General features: G+C 37.7%; 1 protein-coding gene across 2 annotated transcripts; it reads left to right on the forward strand.

Annotated features, from left to right (window-relative positions):
- Window positions 1-815: 815 nt before the first annotated feature.
- On the forward strand, window positions 816-27,414 carry LOC120484835 (NACHT, LRR and PYD domains-containing protein 3). 2 transcript variants are annotated; one of them, XM_089119067.1, is made up of 13 exons: window positions 816-952; window positions 1,502-1,618; window positions 2,586-2,693; window positions 5,635-5,739; window positions 5,906-5,990; window positions 6,245-6,440; window positions 6,535-8,419; window positions 11,225-11,395; window positions 22,990-23,163; window positions 23,681-23,854; window positions 24,123-24,296; window positions 24,533-24,694; window positions 27,192-27,414. In XM_089119067.1, the coding sequence occupies exons 2-13, from the start codon at window positions 1,560-1,562 to the stop codon at window positions 27,238-27,240; spliced, it is 3,342 nt and encodes a 1,113-aa protein (XP_088975193.1). In that variant the 5' UTR covers window positions 816-952; window positions 1,502-1,559; the 3' UTR covers window positions 27,241-27,414. The 2 variants fall into 2 exon arrangements, with proteins under 2 accessions (XP_088975193.1, XP_088975194.1); XM_089119068.1 differs by having other exon boundaries at window positions 1,535-1,618.

Here is a 27,414-nt window from a genome sequence, read left to right on the forward strand (position 1 = left end):
TATTTATAAATTGCTGACTCTATTACCCAAACACCGAGCGAACTCTCCGCTCCTCACCACGGCGTGTCTCCGGTGATGCGGTTATTACGCCGTCAAAGTAGCAGTGCTTCGCCTTCAGAGAATAGTTCCCAGCTTTTATACGGTCAAAAGATGTCTGTGTCTCATTTGACTTTGTTATTTGTACATTATGTGACTATACAAATCACAACATGTAAATAGGAAAACGTTTGCCTTATTTTGTCACTCATTTGGATCAGTATGAAAGCTGCAACCAGTCACATCGAGTCTTTGTGCTAAGCTAGGCTAGCGGTGGGTGCGTCAAACAGACTTATAGCATGCACGGAGATGAAAAACGTATGTATGGACTTATCTAACTCTGGGGGGTAAGGTGAATAGGCTAAAGTCCCAAAAAGTCGGAGTGTTCCTTTAATAAAACACTGAAATTAATATCCAAGCATCCAACAAGACTTTGTGAATGGTGTGGAGAGGAAGAAACAGTAGAGCATGTTATCATGTATTGTGAAAAATATAAAGAGGATATATTTGAAGAGATTCAGAGAAAAGAGGAAACGGACATAACTTTGAGAATAATATTAAAACCAGAACAGGAAAATGATAATAGAGAAGCATTATTTAGATTTTTGAAAAATACAGGATTAATTGACAGGATTTGAAAGGTTTTTTTGAAGCCAGAGGAGCTGAACACGCAGCGCTGGCTATGTTTATATAGTGGGTAATAATGGGAAATGTGGCTTGAAGTCTCTGGATCACGGTAGGTGGCGGTAATGCACGAAATCTAAAATACACGAAAGAAGAAGAAGAAGAAGAAAACTAAAGCAACACCTGTCCACACCCAAACCTGTCGCTCACTGGAATTGATTTCATCTATGATTCAGAAAACATGTCTACAAATGTCGATTTAGCACAATACCAACCAAATATAAGACTGCAAGTAAGTTTATTACATTCTCCATTACAGTAATTTGTAATTATTAGGAACTTCGTATTGTATATTAAGCGAGATTTAAATGTGAAGTTACAGAAGGCTGTTCTTCTGCGACTCTGAACAGAAGAAGAATCTGACTGAAATTACAATCTTTTGCAGTACAAACACAAAATGTTTTATTGAGAAACGTTTATTCAACACGAATATGTTTCTAAAACGTTTTCTCCCATTTCCTCTTCCGTGTTAGGCTGTTGTTTTTGTGATGTGAAATCGAAAGTATTTTTGAAGCAAACATTTACAGTAGACAGACAGATGAAGCCTAACGTCAATCAACAACAATCTGCTGTTATTAAACTGAATAGACAATATATCAAATTGAGTTCAGTTTTCCAGTTCAGTGTACATTTCTGTTCCCCAATTAATTCATATTTAGAGTCAGTTAAACTCATGAGCCTACATAATCAAAAACTCTTTTATTTGATCGATTGTTTTTGCTGTTGCTGTTGTTGATGATAAGTCTTTATTGTTGATGTGTGTAAATGTTGTGATTTGCAGGTGATGCTGAAGGATTGAGTGTTTTCTGATCAGTTTTCAGGGTCAGTTTAGCTGCAGTATGTCAGAGGAAAGAGGAAAGGACTCTCTCTCTCAGATGAGTCTCTCAGAGAAACACAGGTGAGACTGCGTCTGTTTTCACACTCTCACTTTAAACTCCACTGGACTTTGTGTTTCCCTGTCAATAACACAACTTTAAGCATTGCTCTGTATTTGCAAATCTTAAAGTAACTCTGCCAGTGTCCATAAAGCCCTGTTTGCTCTATAGAAAATATCACAGTTAATAATTTGTTAATAACCTTCTAGACGCTGAATTAATCCGAATTAATGACTTTAGTTTTTAGATCATAAAATTATTTATAGACATTAGAAAACAACTATACACTTAATTTAATTCAAGTATGCTAACAAAACTGTCACACAGACATTTCTGCTCTCTATTCTGTCAATAATCAAAAAATTTAAACGTTATTTTAAATTATGGTCAAGTATCTTATAAATCCCCAACATGTTTAATCTCACTCATGTATATTAAAGAAATTGTTAAGCCTAATGCGAGCCAGTAAATAAAATGATGGTTAACTATAAAACTGTTAATGGGCTCTATGCACGGCGGTATTTCCAGTGAAGGTTTAAGGATGCTCAATAACTCCCGCCGATCGTAGAGTCCAATGCAATACCGAGAATTTATATTGAATTTTATACTCCATGGTTATAGTAAAGAAACATTAGTCACATAAATAGATAAAACAGACCCTTGGTTGTGCTTATGCTTCTTTTTAAAATTATATCAAATAAACATATATAAAATTACATCTAAACCTATGAACGTTTCATTTCAAAGACGGGAGGAAAGGAAATTTTGAAGACTCTGCCATAATCCCGTTTTCCTCGGTTTTCCTCCGCTTTAATCTCCCCAACAGACGAGCATCCTTATGTCAAATGCGGAACTTATGCGTGCATATAGCCCATTCTGTGAGTGTGTGTGTTTCTGTGGAGGATAAGATGAAGACACAGATGTGTTTCAGACACAGTTGATCCTCCTTTACTAAAGTGTTTTCTCTCTCTCTGTTCTTTGTGTCATCAGTGTAAGATCAGGCTCACATGTGTCCAGCTCTGTGTCTCTGAAGAGTGATCAGTCTAAAGATGGACTTCCACCAAAGTTCAGCGAGAAAACACCATCATCTAATAAAAGGTATTGTGTGTGTTCAGAGCCGGATTAAATAAAAGGACTACACTAGGCAGACTGCATTTTTTGGGCCCCCCTCTATCTATGTTATTTATGAATTGAAATCTGAAACTTTCAAAAGTTACTAATTAAAGTAGCTTTTACATAGCCTAGTCTTTGGTTACAAATTGGTTGTTTGTATACCAAAATAAGTCATGTGTTGTATATTAAACAGTCTATCAGACTATTTTCTGATGTTCATTATTCATACGTACACGGAGCTATATTAAATGCTATTAAATTATCCTCATCTTATCCATTGGGAGTGTCATTGTTAAGGCAGTAGAACCAGTAAATAACCAATAGGTGTCAGTAAACTCTCAGTAAACCTGTTTTCATTTAATCAACACATTTAAGATTTTCAGCAAAATACAATAGCTTACATTTATAACTGCTGTAATTAATAGCAAACATGAAGGCAAACATGACCCCTTTACATTCATCAAGACCAGTTAGAAACTGTGTAACAATAAATAATAATAAATATAAGGCCGAAGATTTAAAGTATGGAAAACTAAAGGTATTCAGACTATTAAAGACTTGTGTATGGATGAAATACTTCTTACATTCAAGAATTGTGTTATAAACACCAGATTCCCTCAAAACATTTTTTTTCAAATTTTCACAGCCTAAAAGTTTTATGTCTTCCGGGTCTACAGATATTATGTACATTCCCAAACTGTCAGGAAATAATTGGAAAAAGAGGTGAAAAGGTCCATTTGTCAAATTATTATTTATCTAAAGACTCTGCTGTAGACAAATTAAACACATGGAGGAAAGACATTCAAGACAAGAAGAAATAGGGGAATTTGAATGGACTGAAGTAGGCGCAAAAACAAATTATAAACACGCAGATTAAATTATTACAGTATGGTGACAAAGGTTTATATAACACCTGAAAAACTCAATCATATGTCTAGAAATATTCCTGATATATATACAAAATGCCAAAATAATAAAGGAACTGTAACTGTCTATGGGAATGTTCTGATATACACAAGTTCTGGAAGGATGTCATAAACTGTTTGTCAGATTTTTAATTTGAGGGGGGAGTCTAGACTCTTTTTTTATTTTATTATTATTACATTTATCTCCTAAAATGAATGCTCATTCATTGCATTTTTACAATGGGGTAATTTTGTTCTTAAGAATTTACACAACACAAGGAAGCTTGATTTCAATCTTTGAATAAAATTGAAAAAATAGAATATAGATAGCCTACATATAAAGAGAAAAGTTTTTGCTTAGGTCTGACACCAGTTTTCAGAAATAGTCCTACAGAGACTGAATAAAGTAATCAAATGTAAAATAACACTGGGTAGTGTTTTAGTCCTAAAAAACTAAATTAAATACATAGTATATTATTCCTGATTCCTTGAAATGAAAGCCATGTTTTGTTGAATTTGACAACCAGATTAATGACAGACCATGGCTGCTGTCACTGAAGAGCTTGTGCACAGATCCTGTAGCCACTAACATAATGTCACGTGCGATGTATGCTTATTTAAAACAAGATGTTTAGAGGATACACACCAGTCACCAAGACTGAAATATACATAATTGTCGCATGTTTTTGGCTGTTAACGCGATATAATCCACGAAAATAACTGTTGTTACCCGCGAGCGTGTGAGGCGGCTTGTATGTGTGCAGAAAAAAACATCTCTCAGACAGCGCGCAAGTCTACCAAACAGTTCAAGATCGCCTGAATGTTTAAACTGGTAAGACTTCAGACGTGCAAAATGGTAAACTGTAGTTACTCATGATGCAATAATGGCCCATGCAAATGACAATTCTGTCTATCCCGACTCCGAAACGCGATTGCCGCCTGAACGAGATGGGACATTTGTTTGATCAGCCAAACTCACATAAGAATATATATGGTTTAATCTGAACAACTATCATAAAGTTTTATACATATGTTTAGTATTAGTTGAAATGTCTCAGTGTGAATGGTACAAGTGTTTTATTTCCAGATAAGTAAAAGAAAAGGTAATACGGTTTTTAAGAGTTTAGGAATAACTGGCACACAAAGGAATGTGGTCTCGACTTCCCAAAGGTGAATGCAAAACTCGTGAATGCTAATTTCCACTGTTCCTTTTCAAATGGTCAGCCCAGTAATTTCTACCCCCAGTAAATCTGGCCGATGCTTCACATGTGTGCAGAGGGAGAGATGGTCACACACACACACACACACACACACACGTGTCTGACCGCACAACAGCAGACGCTTTACATGTGTGTGGAGTGAGAGATGGTCACACACACACACACACACACACACACACACACACACTCATGTCTGAGCGCAGTAACTTTCCCACTGTAAACTCATGTTCTACATATCAAAGGAGGTCTGGATATATAAAGAAATGCAACGGAGAGCTCAGGGCTCTTTTCTGTACTCAGATTAGCCCGTGTGGTTGAGGGTCTCGTGACTCTCAGCTCACGTAGCATACAATGTTGGGTTCACATCTTTTCCTCTTATTCTAGACCAGTTGATTATTGGATTGATGATCTTTGAACTGATTGTGAAATTGACATCATACATTTAGCTGACATAATAAATTGTCAAAATAAACAGATTTTGACTTTATTTTCATTAGAGTAAAAAGGAATAGTCAAACATTAACATGTATTTAATGATGCACAGATATCATTGAAAAACCTTTTCATTTTATGGAGTCAGATGAAGCGAGTTAATACATAAGTTAAAATGTATTGCATTTAATAAAAAATCCCTTTGCCATGGGAAGAGACGAACACGGATGAAACCTTCACCAATACCGCCATTGGATCGATTTAGCAGGCCTTACAAACCGTAGTTATAAATGAACAAATGCACAGCTATACTACATTTAATTACTATTTGCAACATTAAACATTTTCAAATGTTCTTTGTGTCATCAGTGTAAGATCAGGCTCACATGTGTCCAGCTCTGTGTCTCTGAAGAGTGATCAGTCTAATGATTGTCCACTAAACTTCAGTGAGAAAACACCATCATCTAATAAAAGGTATTTTGTGTTACTCATTTTGACACACGTTGACTCTTTAAAAGTTGTATCAGTGAATACCAATCATGAAATATGTTTAGATCAAATATTTGTCAGAGTATTCACAGCTAATGCTTATTTCTCTTTCTGTAAAATATCAGTTAGTGTTTTATTAATGTGATTACAGGCTTCAATATGAGACATTAGACTCAGACCTTCAGACTCACAGGAAACACGAGAATTTCAAAGACAATCTTCTTGGGATCTTCCAGGTAAGAAAAAACATTTGTATAAATGTTTAATATTATAACAAACAAATATGTTATTGACCAAAGAAATTTAATTAATCTTTTTTTTTTTTTTCTTTTAAACACATTTTGGCACAACTTGGTTAACATGTTATTCTTTTAACTGGATTTTTTAAATACATGGATCATAATTATTGAATAAATTGTTGATACCAAATGTATATGTACAATTTGGCTTAAATTGTGTATTCTGCCTTTTCTTTTACTTTTGTTTGTAGGATCTTGAGAGAAAAATAATCACATTTCTGAAGAATGAACTGGAGAAGTTAAAGAAAATATTACAACATGAGAACACACAACACTTTGTGAAGGACTTTAATGAGAACAGATCCAGTATCAAATCAGCAGCTCTTGATCTCACACTACATTACCTGAGAGAGATGAAGCAAGATGAAGCTGCTGATGCTCTAGAAGGCAAGAGACTCGTCATCATCTGTCTGATTGTCTCTTATAAATGTAGGAGAGAAAATGAAGACTAAAACTATCTATTTTCTGTTCCTGTGTTTAGGTGAGCTGGTCTTCATTCATCAGCTGAAATGTGGCCTAAAGAAGAAGTATCAATGTGTGTTTGAAGGAATGGCGAAGCAAGGTGACTCCACACTCCTGAATAACATCTACACAGATCTCTACATCACTCAGGGTGGCAGTGAACAGGTCAATACTGAACATGAGGTGAGACAGATTGAAGTTGCTTCCAGACGTCATGAAGCACAAGAGATACAGGTTGAATGCACACATTTGTTTGAAGCGCCTGAACAAGACGAGAAGATCCGAACTGTACTGACAAAAGGAGTCGCTGGCATCGGGAAATCAGTCTCTGTGCAAAAGTTTGTTCTGGACTGGGCTGAAGGAAAAGAAAATCAAGATATCAGCTTCATATTTTCTCTTCCATTCAGAGAGATGAACTTAAAGGAGAAAGAAAAACTAAGTTTGATGGACCTTATAACTCAGTTTTTCCCAGAGACAAAAGGACTGAACCTTACAAGAAGGAATCAGTTCAAAGTGCTGTTCATCCTTGATGGACTGGACGAATGTCGCCTTCCTCTGAAGTTTGATTGTAATGAGACGTGGCGTGATGTATCGTCACCAGCCTCTCTGGATGTTCTCCTAACGAACCTCATGAAGGGAAATCTGCTTCCTTCTGCTCTCGTCTGGATCACCAGCAGACCAGCAGCTGCCAGTAAGATTCCTCCTGACTGTATCGACCGGCTGACAGAGATACGAGGATTCAGCGACACACAAAAGCAAGAGTACTTTAAAAAAAGAGTCAAGGATGAAATTCAAGCCAACACAATCATAGATCATGTTAAACAATCAAAGAGTCTCTTTATCATGTGCCACATCCCAGTCTTCTGCTGGATTTCAGCCACTGTTCTCCAGAACATTCTGGAGGAGAAGAGAAATAATGATGTGAGAAACACTCAGGCTGATGAGATCTCTAAAACACTGCAGGAATCAAACACTGAAGACACTCCCAAGACTCTGACACAAATGTACACACACTTTCTCCGCTTTCAGATCCAGCAGAGCCGCCGGAAATATGATGGAGAATACACACCAGATGTTTCCTGGGATAAAGACGCCATCCTTTCACTGGGGAAACTGGCATTTCATCAGCTGGAAAGAAACAACCTGATCTTCTATGACACAGACCTGGAAGCCTGTGGTCTTGACGTCTATAAGGCATCAGTGTACTCAGGCATGTGTACCCAGATCTTTAAGGAGGAAACAGGGATCGTTCTTGGTACCATGTACTGCTTTGTTCACTTGAGCATTCAAGAGTTTATTGCAGCCCTTTGTGCACATCTGTTTCTAGACATCAACAAGACAAGTGTGTTTGATCATGAGTCTACAGAACAGAAAAACAGAAATGAAACCATGATTGAGAGTGACAATGGACACCTGGACCTTTTCCTTCGCTTCCTCCTCGGTCTGTCACTCCAGTCCAATCGACGACTCTTACGAGGTCTGTTGACACAACGAGACGGCACTGACCAGAGCAACAAGGGGATAGTTCGACGACTCTTACGAGGTCGGTTGACAAAGAAAGACGACACTGACCGGAGGAACAAGGAAATAGTTCAGTGCAACAAGGAGATAGTTCAGTACATCAAGCAGAAATTAGAAGCTAATCTTCCTGCAGAGAGATCCATCAATCTGTTCTACTGTCTGAATGAACTGAACGACCAAACTCTGGTGAACGAGATTCAGACCCACCTTAGCAAAGGAAGTCTCTCATCTGGTGACCTTTCACCTGCCCAGTGGTCTGCTTTAGTCTTTGTGTTGTTGACATCAGAGGAAGAGCTGGAGGAGTTTGAGCTTCAGAAATTCAAGAAATCAGACGAGTGTCTCATTAGATTATCGGCAGTCATTAAAGCCTCCAGAAGAGCTCTGTAAGTCTTTTATATATTTTGTCATGTTTTACTCTCATCTGAAAAATGCATGTATCTCAATATTGATTCCCCGTCATAAACATGAAGCTATCTGCGTGTGTGTGTGTGTGTGTGTGTGTGTGTGTGTGTGTGTGTGTGGAGACAGTTTATCACAATTTAAGACAAAATATTAAATATCTTGTAAAAATGTTTGCATGATTGTTTTGTATCATATGATACACCAGACTTGTATGACTTGTTACATAGAATTATATTATCACATACTCATTCTTGAGGTAGAAAAAAAATCCATATTTTATTAATATTCCCAAACTGGTGGGAAATAATGTAATTTGGTACAGAATAGATGTTATTTATATTGCCAAAACGTAATATGAAATTTTGAAAGGTTTAAACATTGAGATTATTATAAAACAGGCTACTAAAATAAAATACATATATCTCCACATCATATACTAGTTGTCCCTCAGTTTCTCCCAGTAATTATATATTTAAATGCTTATTTCTATGAGTACTTCTGTAGTTTAAAGGGTTAGTTCGGTATTTTACACTTAAAGCCCTGTTTTAAGATCGTTTCTGATGAAATAGAACGGTTAAGATTGAAATTTGGACAAATGCTGCTGTCCCGAGAATTTTAGGTTTGTGTGTTAGCACCCTCCACCTACACAATGGTTGTCTATGTGCACTGGAACAATCATTCATAAAACGCATTAAACTTTAGTTTACTAAGATGTGAAACTCACCGAGGGGTCTGGGGTGTTCACTGATATGCTCACACAAAAATCACTGCAAAAGATGCTTTCCAACAGGTTTTATTGTAGTTTTTGCAAAAACAGTATTGCAGTAGACATACAATTTAAAAGAAAAGAAACACAACAAATTAAATGTATTTTGCTATTACATTATATCTTCATACAAAAATAAAAACTTTGGCCAGTTTTCCAATACATTTAATTTAAGTTTAAATTAAAACTGAAATAAAAAGCTTTTATATTTAGCTTTAAAGTGCTGTAGTCAGATCAAACAATCATGCTAAATGAAGTACTTAACCACCAGTCAACCTGGTACTTCATACTCTTGTGGTGCGCGCACAGTCTTCACTCGGACGCACTCTTCAATCTATCGCCGTTGTGGAAACTCTTTATTCTTTCCAATGAAATCACAAAATAAAATGCACACAAAGGTGACCCTGCTTGATATAGACCAGGTGTGCCCAACCCTGCTCCTGCCAATCGACTGTCCTACACAGTAGGCGTTTCTCAATACCAAGTACGCAGACTTCGGACTTGCGTCCTTGGTAGTTCAGACTTGCCAAGTTCGACTCAGGAGAACGAACTCCCGAGGATGCGAGGACGCAAGTCCGGTTCTTCTGCAAATGGAACAGAGCGTACTTGATCGCGTCACTCAGCACGCTCTGGCTACTCTGGTTATCTCTTTATATAGCCTATATTTTAGGCAACAATAAAACGAAATTTGCAACAACTCTGCATCTTTTCGTCAACAATAAAACGAAATATTTTATAAAACACCACTCTGACTCTTTTCATTAACAAAAAAACAACATTAGCCTAATGGCCATGTGGTTCAGGCAACGCGATTCTCTTCACTGCATATATTTATAACAAAATGAACATGATCTTTTTGTTCTCATTTTAAAAATATGAAACAATGATTTTTATTGACATATATCAAACAGAGACAGGGTTATGTCATTTTATTTTATTGCTCATATAAGAAGATAATATAAAAAAAAATGTTTTGTAGCCATAACGTTATGAAACCTCAAACTATGGAACAAACTATAGTTTAATTAGACCAAAGATAGACTTATACACAAGACGAATTATAAGGTTTATCCACTATAGAGAGATCAGAGCCGGCGGCAAACGTCAGAAGCACTAGCCGAGGATAAGCTGTTCCAGTCGGGGTTGATCTCGCTGAGTATCCGCTGAAGGCTTGGATGTCAGAACTCCGAGTCTGAAAACGTCTGATGCATTTTTCAGATAGGCACTATCTTTATAAATAAACTACAGATTTGAGATTTAAACAACCACATTCTCGCCTGAAACACTCTTAAAATTACATTTCATGACTCAATAACAGTAGTATTTTGATATTTCGCGGATTTTCTCCTCTCCTATTGACGCTTTTTGGTTGGTGCGAGGTGCATTCTGGGTTACCAGGCTATCTCAAGTCCACACAAGTCACCTCTCGATGCATCCTCTGTAAACGGGGCGGATCAAGAACACATCCGGGGATTTGAAGTGGACTTGGCTAGATGTGAACTTTGAATTGGAACAGTACTTCGGCAGCGACTGATGACGTTTCACAAGTCCACAAGAACACAAGTACAGACAAGTACGGATATTGAGAAACGGCTAAGGAGCTGGCTGAAGTTCAGGAAGTAGTGCAGCTGGGCATAAAGCGAATTGCAATACAAATGTGAATCAATTTTTGTGCACACCCCTAATATTAAGTGTCCCCAATTAAGAAAGACAGAGGCAACACTGGCAAGAACCTAAACTCTATCAGGTGACATAAATAGAGAAAATATACTATAGATATAACAGCTTTACACAAATATTTTTTCAAATATGTTTCATTTTGTCTTGGAAATTTGTCACTGTATAAAAAACACTATTGTTGAGGAAATTGTAGTTTTTAAAGGTAAATGTTAGTTTAACTCAGCCTCTTTGCTGTATATGCTGTTTATGTATTAAATAAGTGGAAAATTTCATTCATATTAGTATATAGAAAATGTATTGTATGTGTACAATCTAATTCTGTGTTGTGACTTTATTGTAGGTTAAATGATTGTAACTTAACAGACAAAAGCTGTTCATCTCTGGCTGCAGTTCTTGGATCAGACACCAATCTGAAAGAGCTGAACATGAACAATAATAAACTGCGGGATTCAGGAGTGAAGCTGCTCTGCACTGGACTGAAGAATATAAAGTGTAAATTGGAGATACTGAGGTAAGTTGAGCCACAGGAGTCACATGACTAGAGTGAGGTGCAATGACTGACAGGACGAAAAGCGCAAGATAACTTTTGTGAAAAAGATCTTTTATTTATTTGTTACAACGTGGGTATACCATATTAATCCTGTCATTGTGCTATTTTATTGTTGTTGTGTATAAAGGATTATTATGCTCTTAGGGCTAATTAATACCCGGTGGCAACCACCAAAGATTGTCAGATCAGAACAGTAAAGGATGTCCGTTTAGGAGGAGCCAGATGCACACACCACTCACAGACCACCAGGGCTGGATTAACCATTAGGGCAACTGGGCTCTTGCCTCAGGGGCCCATGACATCTAAGGGGCCCTGGGCACCAGGGGCGGAGTGGCAATCGGGAGAGGTGGGAGTTTCCCCTGTGGGCCGGTTGTGTTTCGAGGCCGCGAGGGCCGATCTGATCAAATTTATTTATTGCAAGTTGGCCATGCGCACTTGGGGCTCTTTTTTACTTTTTAGATAACGGAGCGTATATTTGCACTAAGTGTCTGTCTTTTTAGCAAAAGAAGCTTGTCACGAAATAGCTACGGTGGCGCAGGTCGTAGGGCTTGAAGCTTTTGATGCTCTCGACCCGAGTTCGAAACCGTCTTTTTCTGAACTCTCTCTTCTCCCTTTTCCCAACACATATGAGATGTAAAATGTATACCCTAACATAAAGGTCTCTAGCGCTATATTTTGCCAACAAACTAAAATCGAAACCATGATATGGCTTTGTGCCTTTATAAAACAGCACAAGACTTTAAAGGGTTAGTTCACCCAAAAATGAAAATTAAGTCTTTAATTACTCACCCCCATCCTGTACCAACCCTGTAAGACCTTCGTTCATCTTCGGAACACAAATGAAGATATTTTTGATTGAATCTGAGAGCTGGATCACTCCTTCATAGACTGCCTAAGGGACTGGCTCTTGACGGCCCATAAAGTCATTAAAGAAAATGTTTAAATATTCCATGTGCCTACAGCGGCTCAATTATAAGTTTATCAAGCGACGAGACTACTTTTTCTGCGAAAAAAACATAAATAACGACTTTATTCGACTATTCCATTACTTCCTTATGGGCACATGCGCGAGAACTGAGACGAGGACGTTCTCCTTCCACTACTTCTTGTTACCGGCTGCTCACGCCCCCACCAGGGGAGAAAAACAATCCAACCGTGTCCATTGATTTGCATTGCGAGAGGCTGCCTCCTTGTCATTTATGACTTATAACAAAAAACAAAACAATGTTTAAAAGCTGTTGTGAGACAAGGAGTACAGCAAACAAGCCAAATAACCCAGAAATTGTTTTTTTTAAGCTGATGGCTACTACTCTGAGCACGCCCATAATTCATAATTTAACCTGAATGTATTTTATCTGAAATTCTGTACGTTGATTTATTTTATTTTTTTGTATCTGAATTTGTGAGCATTGAAAATTATTCATCGAAATTCAGGTTTTTAAAATGGAATTTTTAATAGGCCTGTTTAAAGGTGCAGTGTGGGATTTTTAGTGACGTCTAGCGGTTCGGTTGCGAGTTTGCACTAAGGGCTTAGCCCACTGCTCACCCCTCCCTTTCGAAGAAGCTACGGTTGCTAAAACGGGACAAACTTCTCGTCGTCTGAGACAGCAGAGAACAGCCAGAGTAAGACAAGAGTGTGTAACATTGTCATTGTTTCTGTACCACAATCCATTATAAACCACATCATGGATACAGTTTACAAAGCCATAGTCAGGTGAGGATCAAGGGTTTTAATATATAATTTAATATAATAATAGTGATCAGCTGATTGTCTCACAAACGTAACCAGCAGCACATTTCTCCCCACATAGCAAACCCATAATACAGCGAGGGAGAACTAAGTTATGAAACAATGCCAACTACATATTTTACACTACTCAAGGGAAAAGTCACTACTCACAGAGTTTATGGCTAGTTTCTAGCTTTCTGCTAATACTACTACTGCTGCTTCTCTTTCAAGGTAGTGGCGAAACGCGTTCTGTAGCACTGTTTGTTCACGTTCGGCTACGGTAGAAAGATGACGTCACGATATGGCGACCTTCATAGAAGGGGATTCCCGCAGTTATGGAAATATAAATGTCTCATTCTAAGATAATAAAAACATTACGGTTTATTAAGTAAGTTCTTTATACACCACTGAAAACATAGTTATGGATGTCATATTGCATTTCTGTTACAGTTTTTCTCAATTGTTTACACACAAATTCTGGTACTTGAGACACAATGACCACAACATGTAACTCATTCACCAACCCACTGAACCAATTCTGATGAACTACAAGCACAATTCCTGCTTTACACTCAAATTGCAGCTCTAAAACACACTTTTTTCAAAACACTACACACACATTCTCTGCATTTGGCACAATTTTCATGCAGAAAATCTCTTCTTTTCATGAGGAACACACTACCATTCAAATATTCACACTGACTCGTCACATGGACAAACACACGTCTCACAGTTTTACAATTAGCAATCAGAGCTTTAGCATAAAATACCAAAACCGAAGAGAGGATGCAGCATAGATTTTTACTGTAACAGCATAAACATTTTCTGTTGTCTATTCATATAATGGTTTGTGTGTGTCATTTGAAAATAAAATAACATTTTGAGCAATATATAACATTGTTTTGAATGTAAAGTTTCATTTTGCACTAGAATTGAGGGGTTTTGCCGATTGTGTGAGTGTTTTTAGATTTGTGTGTAGAGTTCTGAGAGTATGAGGCATACTTGCAGGAAATGTGTGTAAACAATCGAGAAAAACTGTAATAGATACTCAACTTTTTGACATTGCACCTTTAAATTTCAGAGGTAAATTCGAAACAAATAAATTCAGACGCATGGTTTCCAAAGTAAGATAATTTATAAGGGCTGAATTCCGAGCAAATAAATTCAGACAAATGTTTTTCAAAATAAAATTGAATACAAAACTAGTATTCAAAACTAGTAAAAGTATTCAGTGGCTGTTAAATTTCAAATAGTTATGTCTCTCATTTGCTTCCATACTTTTACATTACTGTATAACAATCGTGGGATAAGAGGCAAAGATAATCATTAGTGTGTGTGTGTGTGTGTGTGAGAGAGAGAGTGTGTGTGTTAGTGTGAGAGAGTGTGTTAGTGTGTGTGTGTGTGTGAGAGAGAGACTGTTTTTGACACTTAAAGCAATTTATTCCATCATTAAAGTTTAAAAAAAAAAAAAATTCCGTCATAGTGACTATAACAAACAATTCACTCTGTCTCAGTGTATTACAGTTGTTTTACTATCAATGCCAACGGCAAGAGAATTTAGTTTTGCTGTGGACAAATCAAAAATAAGTCTCATAAGACACTTGAGTAAAGGCTCGTGTGTTTTGTGTCTTAATCAATCTTTCCCACACACATATAAATTATAACTCATACTCATCGCTCTGTCCATTTCAGCAAATGACGTTTTGTGAAGGCCTCTCCTGTTGCTTTGTTTCAACATGCGCGTGCACCCCCTGCTGGTAAAGCCGTCTAACAGCAGATAGAGAGTATGCTCAGTAATCTACTGCTTTTCCTGCAGTTTCTGGATGTCACCGTTGAATTTACTGTCGAATTTGAACCACTGAATTTGTGGAAGCGAATTTTCAAGGCGAAATCAAATGGACCGAAAATTGCCTGTTGAATATTATAGGTTGTATTTTTAAACAGTTTGAAAATTTTGGAAGTGAAATATGAAAGGTGAATATGGATTATTGCATTTTTAATAATGAAAAATGTTTTTAATTGAAATATTCACAGCTTAAATATTCAACCATGTTCAATTTCAGCCCATAAAAATGTAAGCCTTAAAAATACAATGGATTAAAATGCAAGCAGGGTTAACACAATGCTTTTTTTTTTGTGAATTGGTGCAATTCAACATGCTTTTTGTTTCAAAAACATTAGACATTATTTTACTTCCATACACTTCCACCTCACATTCAGCCAATCACACGCTCCGAAGGCACACTTCTACCTCAGATATTGTATATCATGCATACAAGAATCAAACGTTTAAACTAAAACACTCAATATTAATTTATTCACTCAATATATCAGTATATATTTATACTCAATATCTCACAGAGTCTAATTTCACAATAAATTTCTGCAAACATTTTCACTTTAGTATTTTGTGATCTGATGAAGATGATGTGACTTTATAGAATAAAGAGTCTCTTATTTTCTTCATTCTCTCTCTCTCTCTCTCTCTCTCTCTCTCTCTCTCTCTCTCTCTCACTCTCACTTCCGGTGCACGCTGGGAGCGTTTGGGTGTGTGGGGGGGTTTCGTTAGGGGAGAGGGTGACTGGTATTTACTTTTTCCTTATTTTCATCTTAAATTTGGGGTATAACGGTTGATTTTGAAAGTAGGTCAAGTTGAGAAAAGTTTTTTTTTCCGGGACGGTGTTGGGATGGCGTCGTTACCGAATGGGGGAGAGCCACCGCCACCGGTGTCTCTGCGTAATGGAGTCAGGTGTGTTCCTGCGCCAGGTGTGGAGGTGGAGGATGTGCTAGTCGCGGTTGGAGAGCAGATCGGGTTTGAAAACATTTTTTCGGCTTCGAGGATGAACAAGGCTGTTGTGATTTTTGTAAAGGAGGAAGAGATAGTTAATCGTCTCGTTATCAACGGAATTGTGGTAAGTGGCGATTTCATTAATGTTTCACCGCTGGTTACGCCGACGACGCGCATAACAATATCAAACGTGCCCCCGTTCATTAATAATGATGAGATTGAGCGGGGATTAGTTCGTTATGGGAAGTTTGCTAGCGCAATTAAAATGGTTCCACTTCGCTGTAAAAATGCTGCATTAAAGCATGTCATGTCGTTCAGGAGACAGGTGTTCATGTTTCTGAATGAGCCAGAATTAGACATTTCTTTTAGAGTATGGCATGAAGGTAAGGCATACATGATCTATGCAAACTCTGGAAGCATGAAGTGTTTTGAGTGTGGGGATGTGGGCCACAAAAGGATGGCGTGTCCACATAAAGCCCAGGACGGTGAGGAGACTGCAGGGCCTAGTGATGCGGTAGCAAACGAGTCTGAGACTGTAAAACAGTCTAATGCTGGAGAGAAGAGTGATGCTCAAGTTCACAGCGATAAACAAACGGATGTTGTTGGTGATGATGATGTGGTTGATAAAAATGAGTCTAGTGAGAAAGGTGAAAAATCGGGATTTGCTGATCAAAATGAAAAGGCGGAAATTCATGGAACTGTGGATGATGAAGTGGCAGGGACATCTGGATGTATTGAAATGTCTGAGGATAAGGAGTTAAGAGATGATGAGTCAGTCTCTGATATTTCTGAGATAGGTTCACAAGTTTTGGAGGATACTTACTCGTTGCAGGAAATTAATAACTTTTTGGATGCAACATTTGGGAAAGTAGTGGAAGTTACGGATTTTTTTCCAGACACAGATAAATTCATTGGGTCAGTGTTGTCATTGCAGAGAAATGTCAGTTATGAAGCCTTGGATAAAAAAAAGAGATTTCGTCTGAAGAAAATGATAACAAGGTTAAGGAAGGAAAAAAAAAAGTAAAATGAAGAAGTTGCACATGGTGTTTTCTAAACTTTGTATGTCACGTTTTTATCTGTCCTGTCTCTTTTATCTCCTTTTTCTTATGGGGCTTTTGAGGGTTGGCTCCTTGAATATAAATGGAGGTAGAGATAGGACAAAACTGGCAATGGTTTCAGAGTTTCTTAGAATTAACTGTGTTGATGTAGTTTTTTTACAAGAAACCCATACTGATACTGATAATGAAAATGAATGGAGCATGTGGTGGGGAGGGAAGCTCACTTTAAGTCATGGGACAAATAATAGTGCAGGGGTAGCTATTTTATTTTCGAAAAATATCAATGTTAATATTTTAGCTGTGGATGAGGTCATAAAAGGTAGACTGTTGTTAACTAAGGTTGAGGTTGGAGGAATGGTATTTGTGCTAATGAATGTTTATGCACCAAATAATGGATCTGAGAGGATTGATTTTTTTATGAAAATGACAAGGTTAATTAAGACAATTAATAGTAATGTGTGTATTGTTGTGGGAGGAGATTGGAATTGCACCACGGATTTTACAATTGATAGAAATGGTGAAGAGCCACATACTCAATCAAGTAGGATGTTGGTAAATGTATTGCATGAATTCGAATTATTAGATGTGTGGAGAATGATTAATAAAAGATCTAGACAATATACTTGGCTTAAAGTAAATGATAATAGAGTCAGTGGTGCACGATTAGTTTTATTTGGGTAAAGTATGGAATAATCGGGTGACGAATGCTTCTATTTTGCCTAACGGTTTTTCAGACCATCACATGGTTATTTTTGATTTTATTTTAAAAAATATGTCAAAACCGAGTTATTACTGGCATTTTAATGCTAAATTGCTACAGGACATTAATTTTTGTGACTCATTTATTTTTTTCTGGAAAAATTGGAAAATGAAGAAAGATTCGTTTGAGAATCTCAGTCAGTGGTGGGATGTTGGAAAAGTGAACATAAGAATATTTTGTCAGAATTATTCATCCCATGTTGGATCAGTGGTGAAGGCAACTGTGAAAAGATTACAAAGAGACATTGAACTTTTAGAACAAGGAATTTTTAATGATAATGAACTTGTGCATGATGATGCTCTACGAAAGAAAAATAAAGAACTTGGAACTTTTCTACAAGAGCAAGTAAAGAAAGCGCTAATAAGGGCAAGATTTTGCTCTGTTAAAGACATGGATACCCCTAGCACATTTTTTTTCAATCTTGGAAAGGAAAATACAACACAGCAGCAAATGTATCATCTTCGTCGTCATGATGGTTCTATAACAACAGATCCTGTGGAAATAAGGAAGATGTCGGTGGATTTCTATTCACAATTATATGCTTCTGAAAACTGTAACCATGAAAGTGCTGAGGATATAATTAATGATCTACCGAAGATTGAGAGTGAACAGAAAAAGACTCTGGATAATAACATTACTTTTCAAGAGCTTACAGAGGCAATGCAGCAGTTGTCCACGGGTAGATCCCCAGGAATTGATGGATTAACTGCTGAATTTTATCAACGTTTTTGGAGTATTTTAGGAGAAGACTTTTATGAGGTACTGTCTGAATGCTGTCAAAGTAGGAAACTTCCCATAAGTTGTAGTCGGGCAGTTCTTTCACTACTTCCAAAAAAAGGAGATCTGGGACTTCTAAAAAATTGGAGACCAGTGTCATTATTGTGTGTTGACTACAAAATATTCTCAAAATGTTTGGCTAATAGATTAAAGTGTTATCTGGGTCAATTGGTGCAGAAGGATCAGACATACTGTATTCCTGAGAGATCTATAATGGACAATATATCCTTATTGCGTGATGTTATTGAAATAGGTCAGCTGAATAATTATGAGTTTGGTGTTCTTTCTCTAGATCAAGAGAAAGCATTTGATAGAGTTGACCATGCCTATTTATATAATGTTTTACAGCATTTTGGCTTTGGTGATATTTTTATTTCATATATTCAGTTGTGTTATTCCAATGCTTTTGTTCTTGTGAAGGCTGGTGGTGGTTTAAGTGCGCCAATACCTGTTTCTCGGGGAATTAGGCAAGGCTGTCCACTTTCAGGACAGTTATATAGCCTTGTCATTGAACCTCTTTTGTGTAAGTTAAGGAGAAATCTCAATGGGGTCTTAATTCCAAATGGAGACATAAGTTCTAGGGTGTCTGTATCGGCTTATGCTGATGACGTTACTGTTTTCATTACAGGCCAGGATGATGTTGCAGTTTTAACTAAGAGTATCCCAGATAGCAACATTGTTTCGGCCCAGATCCGGCCCACATCTGGCACTTGTGGGATGCGGATCTGGCCCACATGCAGCGTGGAATGACGGCCCTTGGGTGGCCCACTCCTGTTTGCCAGATCTGGGCCACAAGCAGGCCATAGCAATGCCACATGTCAACCAAGAGCAAAGAAATAAACCACAACTGGACTTTATCTGAGCCACAAAATCTGTGTATATTAAACATGGAGTCATCTCAACCTTAATAAGCCTGTTAACAAACAGAATCACTGAAGGAAAGAAGAGAATGGAAAAAGAGACGAGCAGAACAAGAACTACAGACACAGTCTTAGATGAAATCACCTGAAGAGAAAAGAAGACATTAAATCTGAAGATCTCAACTGAGGAGGATTAAACAACTCCACAAACAGCATTACCAGCATCACTTATGACTAACCCTGACTGACTTTATTTCTGTCAGACTTCTACAGAAGATTTTATTGAGAATTAACAGAGGTTTAACTCTGTGTTTCATTTAAAGTCACCTTAACATCAGAATCTCTGAAGGAGAAAATCGTAATTGGTTACCATTATGGAGATCAGTGTTTGCTTCAGTTGGGCTCTTGAGCCTTAAGTCATTTCTTTTAGAATATGTTTGGCTATTGTATTTCTATTATAACAGCCAAATGAACATATGGAAAAGAAGATTTGACGATGTTGATTGTTTTATTACATAATCAATAATTGGCCTGAATCAGTGAGTGTATAATTTCAGAGTTAAGCTTTGTATCTTATGGATATTAATGCAGCACTGTTGTTGTGGAATATGCCTTTTCTATTAAATCAAAATTATCAAATCAATTACCAAAAAAAAAAAAAACTTAAAAATATTTCAGGTAGGCACTTACAGACATCAAGAATTAGCCTATGAATCTCAACAATGGTGACGAAAAAAGCTAATTATTTATTCATGCAGCAATGCATGATGGGAGCCATGAATGAGGCTTGATTGGTGGCATCCAGAATACACTGCAAAATGCTTTATAATTGCCACCATTATTGAGATTCACAGGCTGATTCATGATGTCGTTTAAAATTAAGTTTTAAGAAATTATTTGGACTACATTGTAAAAGTAAGAACATTATGATTTACAAGGACAGTTTTGTAACAATAAACAATAAAGTAAATTTAACTCATAGATTGGCCTCTGCTCAGGTCAAATGATCGTGAGACAATGACAATGTCAAACAGTGAATACCATCATATCACCTTTGTTCATTTGGCTGTTATAACAAAAGTACAATAGCCGAGCAAATTCTAAAATAAATGACTTAAGGCTCAAGAGCCCAACTAAAGCAAACACTGATCTCCATAATGGTAACCAATTACGATTTTCTCCTTCAGAGATTCTGATGTTTTGGTGACTTCAAATGAAACAGAGTTAAACCTCTGTTAATTCTCAATAAAATCTTCTGTAGTCTGACAGAAATAAAGTCAGTCAGGGTTAGTAATAAGTGATGCTGGTAATGCTGTTTGTGGAGTTGTTTAATCCTCCTCTGCTGAGATCTTCAGATTTAATGTCTTCTTTTCTCTTCAGGTGATTTCATCTAAGACTTTCCTTCAGTGATTCTGTTTGTTAACAGGCTTATTAAGGTTGAGATGACTCCATGTTTAATATACACAGATTTTGTGGCTCAAAGTCCAGTTGTGGTTTATTTCTTTGCTCTTGGCTGACATGTGGCATTGCTATGGCCTGCTTGTGGCCCAATTCTGGCAAACAGGAGTGGGCCACCCAAGGGCCGTCATTCCACGCTACATGTGGGCCAGATCCGCATCCCACAAGTGCCAGATGTGGGCCGGATCTGGGCCGAAACAATGTTGCTATCTGGGATTGAGCAATACGAGAAGGCATCCTCAGCTAGGTTAAACTGGGGGAAAAGTGAGGGTTTTATTATTGGTCAGTGGATGGGTAAAAGACTTCCGCAGCTTCCTGGTGGGTTGAAATGGGGTAGGGAAGGGCTGAAGGTCTTGGGTGTATACTTAGGGAATAGTCAGTTCCAGATGAAGAATTGGGAGGGAATGCTGGAGAAAGTGCTCGCCCGATTGTCTAAATGGAAATGGCTATTACCACAGTTATCATATAGAGGGCGAGTTTTGGTTATTAATAACCTAACTGCCTCTACACTGTGGCACAGGTTTATTGTCATGGAGCCACCTGATGAACTGATCTGCCGTGTACAAAGAGCTTTGGTGGACTTCTTCTGGAGTGGACAGCACTGGATCCGGGCAGCTGCGCTGTACTTACCTGTCCAGGAAGGTGGCCAGGGGTTGGTGGATGTGAGGAGTCGTATCAGTGCATTCAGGATACAAGCTGCACAGAGACTCCTCTATCATAAGGACTTGACTTGGGCCCAAACTGCTTGTGCTTTGCTACAGAGAGCAGGAGGACTGGGATTGGATAAACATCTATTCCTAATAAAACTGGAGGAAGTGAGCTTGTCTGAGCTTACACCATTTTATAAGTCTATGTTGAAGGTCTGGAGAACTGTTTTTAAAGTAGAACGGGAGATTGATCCTCAAGGACAATGGGTCACTGAAGAACCCTTGCTGTTTAATCCAATGATCCAGACAAGGATGTTATCTTCTGCGAGTATACGAACGAGCTTACTGAGGAACAACGTTGTAAAACTGGGACATCTCTTGGACAGGAATGGATGGAGATCAGCTGAGACCATCAGAGAGGTGACAGGATTACGTTCATTAAGACTTACAGAAAAACTGATGGAGGAAATTTTCAATGCAATACCAAGCAGCTACAGAGAGATCATTGCAAGGAAGGAAACTGATGAAAAAGAATTTCCGAAGATAAAAATAGCTCCCGCAAGTAAGGAGGATCTGGAAGGTGAGGAGGCTGGTTCAATCTTGTTTTTTGAATTTCCTCAAATAGAACTGTTCGAGTCTACATCAAAGAAGGCCATTTATTACATCACGGTGAAGGTCCTACATCAGGAATCGCTCAGGAGAGTGAAAGCCTCTGGGTGGCCAGGACTGTTGACAAAAGAGTTCCTCGTAAGGGACAGATGGAGAGCACTGTATAAACCTCCAGTGGAGAAGCGAACTGCTGATCTGCAATGGAGGATTATTCACAGGGCAATAGCTACAGACAGACATGTGGCGCACTTGAATCCAGCTGTGGGTGGGGAATGTAGGTTTTGTGGTGAACAGGAAGACTTGGAACATTTGTTTTTAAAATGTGAAAGACTACAGAGTCTTTTTAATCTTCTTAAAGAATGGTTCAGGAAATTTGATCAAGATTTTTCAGATAAAGTGTTTATTGGAGGGTTAAATATATAGTTTTTTGATGAGGGAGAAAGTTTGTTTATTGAATTATATTATTGGGACTGCAAAATTGGCAGTGTGGAAGACCAGGAAGAACAAAGGCTTACAGTTGGCATCTACGGATCCGGAAGTGATGTTTAGGAAATTAGTGGAAGGGAGGCTTAAAGTGGAGTACGCATATTATGATATTGTAAATGATGTTAGGAGTTTTATTGAGATATGGTGTATTAATGATGTTTTATGTACTATTTATGATGATGTGATGGTTCTGAATTTTTGATTATTATTATTTTAATATCTGTGGGTTTTGTACATGTTCTTTTTTTAGAATGAGTATATGAATGTATGATTTCTGAAATGTAGAAATTAAAGCATTTTTGAACCTCTCTCTCTCTCTCTCTCTCTCTCTCTCTCTCTCTCTCTCTCTCTCTCTCTCTCTCTCTCTCTCTCTGCTAATGTAGGTTAAGCTGCTGTGATATGACAGATGAAGGTTGTTCTGATGTGTCTTCAGCTCTGAAATCAAACCCGTCACACCTGAGAGAGCTGGACCTGAGCGGGAATAATCTAGGAGACTCTGGAGTGAAAAACCTCAGTGATCTACTGATGAACCCACAATTCAAGCTGGAGAAACTACAGTTAGTGTCATTATACTGTACAGCAATTACAGTGTGACTGAAGTTTATTTATTTGAAGACAGCAGGGCTTATGTTTCATTGGTTATAACAGTGCACTTTCTGGGTTTCCCTATACACATTTTTGTTTGCTTTTTTTCTAGTTAGTTTATACAGTGTATTGTAATTGATTTCACTGCTTTAAAATGGAATCAATATTTTTGAGTGTGAACATTTTTCACCAAAAAAATGTAGTAAATCATATAAAACTTTTTAGAGTGTAGATAGTAATTGTTTAATTTCCAACATCTGATACAATGCACTGATTGTGTACACACAGAAATCTGCATTTTCAACAGAGAATGAAGAAGAGAGACGTCAAATAAATAGTTAGAAATGAAAGAGAAGAAACAGTGTCTTCCAGCGCACAGAACTAGTGTGACTGGGTTTTAAAACAGACTATTGGAAACTAAATGCTGCTGTAGCTCTTCAATAAGATGATCATCATAGATGTGAACTATTGTTATTTCTCTGTCTTCAGTCTGAATAGATGCAGTATTACAGAGAAACAGAGTCTCATCCTGACTTCAGCTCTGAAATCAAACCCGTCACACCTGAGAGAGCTATACCTGAGCTGGAATAATCTAGGAAACACAGGAGTGAAGCACTTATGTGCCGTACTGAAGGATTCACACTGTAAACTGGAGAGATTGAGGTCAGTCACATTCACATACAAGAATCAAAATGCTTAAAATCACTTCAACTGTATAAACAAGAACACATTAACATTATATTTGAACAAACATTTTCACTTTAGTATTTTGTGATCTGATGAAATGAAGGTGAAGATCTCTCTTCCTCTGTCTGTTTTATTTGCTGATGAAGATGATGTGACTTTACAGAATAAAGAGTCTCTTATTTTCTTCATTTTCTCTCTCTCTCTCTCTCTCTCTCTCTCTCTCTCTCTCTCTCTGCTAATGTAGGTTAAGCTGGTGTTATATGACAGATGAAGGTTGTTCTGATGTGACTTCAGCTCTGAAATCAAACCCGTCACACCTGAGAGAGCTGGACTTGAGTGAGAATAATCTGGGAGACTCTGGAGTGAAAAACCTCAGTGATCTACTGATGAACCCACAATTCAAGCTGGAGAAACTACAGTTAGTGTCATTATACTGTACAGCAATTACAGTGTGACTGAAGTTTATTTATTTGAAGACAGCAGGGCTTATGTTTCATTGGTTATAGCAGTTCACTTTCTGGGTTTATTAAACTAAAACACTTTATTCTCAATATCTGACAGTGAGTCTGAGTTCACATTATATCTGTGTAAAATTCTTCACATTCATGATTTGTTTGTAAGATAATCTCTCTTCCTCTGTTTGTGTCTCTCTAGTCTACGGTACTGTGACATTACAGATGTTTCTTCTTTAACTCAGTCTTTGACGAACTCAAAAGCTCTGCAGTTTTTAAAAGAGCTTGATCTGAGAGAGAATGAGATCGGAGACTCAAAGCAGCGGCTCAGAGACGAGCTACGAGACTCAAACTGTGTCCTGAGGTGAGGAAACATCACTGAGATATTAAAGACATCTTCATTTACCTCTGATATGTGAACAATCCTTTCAAACATTCGTAAAAGGAAATTATCATTAAGATTTATTGCAACAAAGGGTTTGTGTGAGAACATAATGTGAAGTTATTGAAATGTTGAACACAAAGGAGGAAAGAGAAGAAAAGCTCACTGTCACAGCTTTATACATCAACACCTGCTTTATGAACTGTGTCAGTAGAAGTGAATCATTTGAGTGTGAAACAGACTTGGTCAGATTGTAGGAAACGCTGCACTCCTGCTAAAATCAGTGCAGTTCCAGCTTCAGCTCACAGCGTCCAGCTCACATGAGCAATGTCTCTGTCTCTAGTGTGTTTTTACTGTGACAAGCAACACGTCACACTACTCGACACTTACTTTACTCTCAGTTATTTACTAAGAGCCTACAAACATGTTTAAACTAGAGGACAAACGGCTTTAACTAAAGGCTTGTGTTTAACTCAAAATAACATTAGTATTTGCTCGCTGTGGTTTATTCCATACGCCGTTCACTCATTAGTTTCTCCTTTACAGAGACTCAATAGGAGTCGCACCGACACACACAGACACACATATGAACATGATTCAGATTTAAATCTTTTATATTTAAAAACACAAATATCTCTGCAAGATCATAGCCTGGCTAACGCTGAGACTTGGGTCTGGGAACCATATGCTCATTTTCCCGTATTTGAGGTGTGGTTTACGAATGCCCGGCGCCGTTTATTGGGTGCTAAGAATGTCTATATCAAATGCGCCTGTACGTAGCTCATAGCCAATCGTTTCAATTAGAAAAACACAAGTATTAAGTACAGTTTAACATAGATGTTGAAGTTGTTATTTGCATTGGAAATTGTTTGCGCTCGTACTTCACAAGTTTAAAAAAATTTAAATTTTCATTTAATGACTAAAGTGTCAACAACTTTAATCGAGTATGTGTGCACAGCTGAAAGTTATGCTACTAAAGCGGTAGCTGTATATTGATATTGAAAAGCCACACAACTTTGGCACTGTGACAACCACAGTAGGTAGTCTACAGGCATAATGACAATATGATATATCGAAGACGATGCCTACTAGCAGGTTGGTACTATACAACTCTGTGGCTAACATGTCTTGCCACTTTGCGCTCATCCAGGCCTCGGGACTGCCGAACAGAAGTTGGTATCGACAATTCTTCATCGCAGTTTCTTTCTCGGGACACAGCTGAGCGGCAGATATTCCAGGTTGATCGCCTCCTGTACTGGTCCTCCATTAGGGCGATTAATGGCGAGACAACAATAACGCCAAAAGCTGCTCTTTTTTCTAAATAAACTTGCATTCTAAACTGCTTAAAACAATATCTAAGGCTGCATCAAAAGGTAGCTTCGCGTTTGCTGCCATGTTGAATCCATAGATATAAACAAACTGCGTCGGTGTGTCACATGTTGTCATCGTCTTGCGGCTCCCTCCCCGTTCTGTGATTGGTTCCCTAAATGAGGCGAAAATCTGGCCATGGTATCCAGACTGCCTTTCAGCTTGAATAAAATCACTCTGCAGGAAGGCAGTATGGGGAAACCCAGACTAGCAAGATCATGTAAAGTCAAGAATTAACCTGATTACAACAGTGGTACCCAACCTTTTCTTGTCTGAGACCCCCTTTTTCCCAAGAAAATATTTTAGGGCCTTACAAGAGCTTAATATTTGATATTATCATCAAATATTAAGCTCTTGTAAGCTTGCAGCAAGGATGACAAAATATGTGGTTTTCAAACAAACATTATGTTTACCATAACCATATATGTTTATGCACAAATAATACCCTATAATATTGAAAATACAATAACAAAAACATCGGTAGGTCCTTTGTAATTTAAAAATGTAAGCCTAGGAGAAGACTATATATTGGCCCTATTTGAAATGCAAAAACAAACATATTCACAGTGGTGTGTTGGTAAAAATGAAAGAATGTAACCTATTACTAAATGACTGCTCTCTGGGGCCTCAATACTTGTAAGTTATTTGTGAGGCTTTATTTTTTACGCTTTTGGCGCAATAGCGAGTGATAATAAATGTTTATTAACAGAATAATGCATCTTTCGGAAGAACGATGTAGACGGATCTACTTCTCTCTGTGTACGTCTATGACGAGTAACGCAGGTACTGGGCTACTCCGCAGCGGCAGCGACCCGAACCAGTGTAAAATAGTCCCAATGTAAACGCCTATTATAGGTGGACCATAGTGGTTTAGGATAAGACAAACACGGATTGATGGATTCATGATGAACTCGCTCATTATATAAATTTTGAACAGAAGACAGTTATGGACTTTTATTTAATGCTCATTGATCCAAACTTTTCAAAATATGGCGATGGATTACAGGAATTCAATTTAACATTTTTACCCCAAAAACAGTAATTGAAATATAATATTTTGTACTTTGTTCCACTGAACACTGATTGTTTTCTCTTCTGTTCCACTTTACAGAGCAGATGATGATGATCTATTTACCAAGATTAGAAGACTTTTTACATAGTTTAAATCTGTGAAACGGAGATGAGAGGAGCAGAAATCATCAGGTGATCCACAGAAGAGTCTCACTGCTGTCTATGAGGAGAAATACATGTGTAAATGTGTTTCATACAGGTGGAAGAGACTCAGACTTCACTATTAAATAAAGCAGCGTGTGTGTTAGCATGTGTATTAGAAA

Source organism: Pimephales promelas, chromosome 2 (assembly GCF_988280905.1).
Source record: "Pimephales promelas chromosome 2, fPimPro1.hap1.1, whole genome shotgun sequence".
In the NCBI taxonomy this organism is placed as follows: Eukaryota; Metazoa; Chordata; class Actinopteri; order Cypriniformes; family Leuciscidae; genus Pimephales; species Pimephales promelas.